The sequence below is a fragment of the Syngnathus acus genome, chromosome 8 (assembly GCF_901709675.1).
Source record: "Syngnathus acus chromosome 8, fSynAcu1.2, whole genome shotgun sequence".
NCBI lineage: Eukaryota > Metazoa > Chordata > Actinopteri > Syngnathiformes > Syngnathidae > Syngnathus > Syngnathus acus.
In genome coordinates this window covers 8,000,200-8,002,666 of record NC_051093.1, presented here as the reverse complement: position 1 = coordinate 8,002,666, position 2,467 = coordinate 8,000,200, and the positions used below count along the sequence as shown (strand labels likewise).

The following is a 2,467-nucleotide window of genomic DNA, read 5'->3' as shown; positions in this document are numbered from 1 at the left end:
ATGTATACATGTGCTTGTACACAGAAGAAAGAATACGGCAATTATTTATTCATTTGAGGATGTGACCTTGGTTGAATTATGCTCAGTTCAACATTTGTTTTATTTACTATTGCATATTGTATTTTAAATTATGGAGCAGTTGCAGTAACATTTGGATAAAATGAGAGGTAAAAAGCAACAACTGTGCATTTAGGAAAATAATTTAGATCACACTCATTGTTGCATTTTTATAACTCAATATTTTGAAGATACCTCCTCATCTGAATGGTGGAAAAAATATTTTAGCATCATCACAAAAGTATATTTGTTTGAGCACTTGTATAAGAGCTCTGCATAAACATGTATAAAGTATATTTATTTAAGCCGCCAAGTTTCATTTCAATTTTAGTAAGCGTTCATGCGTTGATTGGAGAATTTTAACGCCTTTATTTTAAAACCTTAAAATAGTTAAAAAATACAATCTCATCATCATTTCAATCCTATGTGGTGATTCATTCATTTTTATAAACAATCTACAACAAATTAAAATCACATTTAAAGTAGATGACTTGCATTTCAGTCATTGTCAACTCATAATTATTGTCTAACAGAAAATAATCACTAAAATATACGCATTTTAACATCTGTAACAAAATAGAACTCACTGTTTCGATATGAATTTTTATTTATTTCCAGGAAAACCTGTCAATTAGACATTCGTTTTATCACAATTTAAAGAAAAGAAGAAAGGATAGACTGTATGATGTATGTACACGTAAAAAAATAAAACACATTTTTTATGGATTGTCGAAATTGTCTTTGTTACCTGAGAAAAATCAAAGTCCTGCGCATATAGTTTATTTATTGTCCCGATCACCGACGTGTTTAGCTGCCAGCTCAGGAGTTCCACGCTGAGTGTGTAACTTGTGATATTCCTGCTGTAAGGTGACCAGGTGAGGTGAGGACACCGCTGGATGGAAAAGCGCCGGGCTTGTGAAAGCGGTTCCGGGCGTCATCTGGGTGGAGTAGGCGCCGCAGTGAGCCGCCGAGAAGGCTTCGATGCTGGGTTGTGACTGGAGGAAAGCCTTGGCCGTGATGGCGCTCCTGGAGAAGAAGCTGGAAAGAGCCGGCAGGATGCTGCTGACAGGTGGGATGGGTGCGTGATGATGATGGTGGTGGTGATGTTGATGCATGTACGGGTAAATATCCAGAGTGGGGAGCTGGAGAGCGGGTGACCCCAGCCCGTAGTGTCCATGGGGGAACGCGTGCAGTGCGCCGCCGGGCTCCACTTGATGGTGCTCCTTGTAGCGGAAATGTTGCCGCTTGAACCTCTTCCTCCTGCGCAAAAAACTACCGTTCTCAAACATATCAGAAGAATTCGGATCGAGGGTCCAGTAGTTGCCCTTGCCGGGGTTCCCAGGCTCTCTAGGCATTTTTATAAAGCAGTCGTTGAGAGATAAATTGTGCCGGATTGAGTTCTGCCAAGCGGGGAACTTCTCGCGGTAATAGACGAAGCGGTGGCTGATAAAGTCACAGATCTCGCTGAGAGTGAGGCGTTTTTTCGGGCTTTGCAGGATGGCCATTGTGATGAGGGCGATATACGAGTACGGAGGCTTCACCGACACGGGACCTTTCGTTTTAACGGGACTCGCTTGTGGAGGGCTACACGAGTCCGAGTCCCGCTCCTCCCCGTGGGGTGTCAGAGCATCCGCGGTGCGCTCCAGCTCCAGCTGCTCCCCTGCGTTATCTCGGAGACCTTCTCCCACCACGTCGATAACAAGATCCTCCATGATATCCGAGCCCAATGTCATGTCCACCTGCAAACAGACGGCAACAAAGCGACAGCTCCTGGAGAAAAAAAAAAAAAAGGAAGTGGGAGCGCCGTTTACGCACAACTCATCTCCATTCACAAAAAAGAGAGCGCACAACTAGAGCACACGTCACCATCTGTGACATCTTCATACAAACTCCAAAACCCGAATTATTCCAAATATGGTGGTTTTAAAAGGAGGGCGTAAAGGTGCGTAAAATTTCGTGCGCCCTCTGAAGGTGTCCGGCATCATCTGTAGTCCGCTGGTTCTCTGTGCGCGTAGGTCGGGGTGGTGGGGATGATGTCACGCTTCGGGCCAAGGAAGATGATTCTGACCAATGAAAAGTGCGGAAAGGTAAAACAAGGATGCCTGGACCAGTTAAAAAGAAGTACTCTCATCAGTTGTCCATCCTTGCCAAGTGAATGTTTGAGTCACTGGTCCATTCAGAAAAACACCCCAATGCAAGAAAAAAAAAAAAAAAGGGGGGGACTATTTTTTTTTTTAAACAGACAGTGGCATCAAAAACACATTTTGTTTTTGTGCTCCAGCTCCCTTTTGCCCCTTTAGAGAATATGATGCTTTTCATAACCCGACTTGGGACATCTCGTTTTAGAAGTAAAATTCGCTACACCCAACTTTAATGAAAATACAAACAGGCAGACGGACAGAAATAATAA

At 43.3% G+C, this 2,467-nt stretch overlaps 1 protein-coding gene across 1 annotated transcript; it reads right to left on the bottom strand.

Annotated features, from left to right (window-relative positions):
* Positions 1-640: 640 nt before the first annotated feature.
* On the bottom strand, positions 641-2,243 carry zgc:162612 (forkhead box transcription factor). Its single transcript, XM_037257091.1, has one exon. The coding sequence runs from the start codon at positions 1,788-1,790 to the stop codon at positions 837-839; it is 954 nt and encodes a 317-aa protein (XP_037112986.1). The 5' UTR covers positions 1,791-2,243; the 3' UTR covers positions 641-836.
* Between the last annotated feature and the right edge of the window lie 224 nt (positions 2,244-2,467).

Excerpts from the sequence above, each read along its gene's own strand:
- zgc:162612 (XM_037257091.1), bottom strand. The coding sequence starts at position 1,790 with ATGACATTGGGCTCGGATATCATGGAGGATCTTGTTATCGACGTGGTG.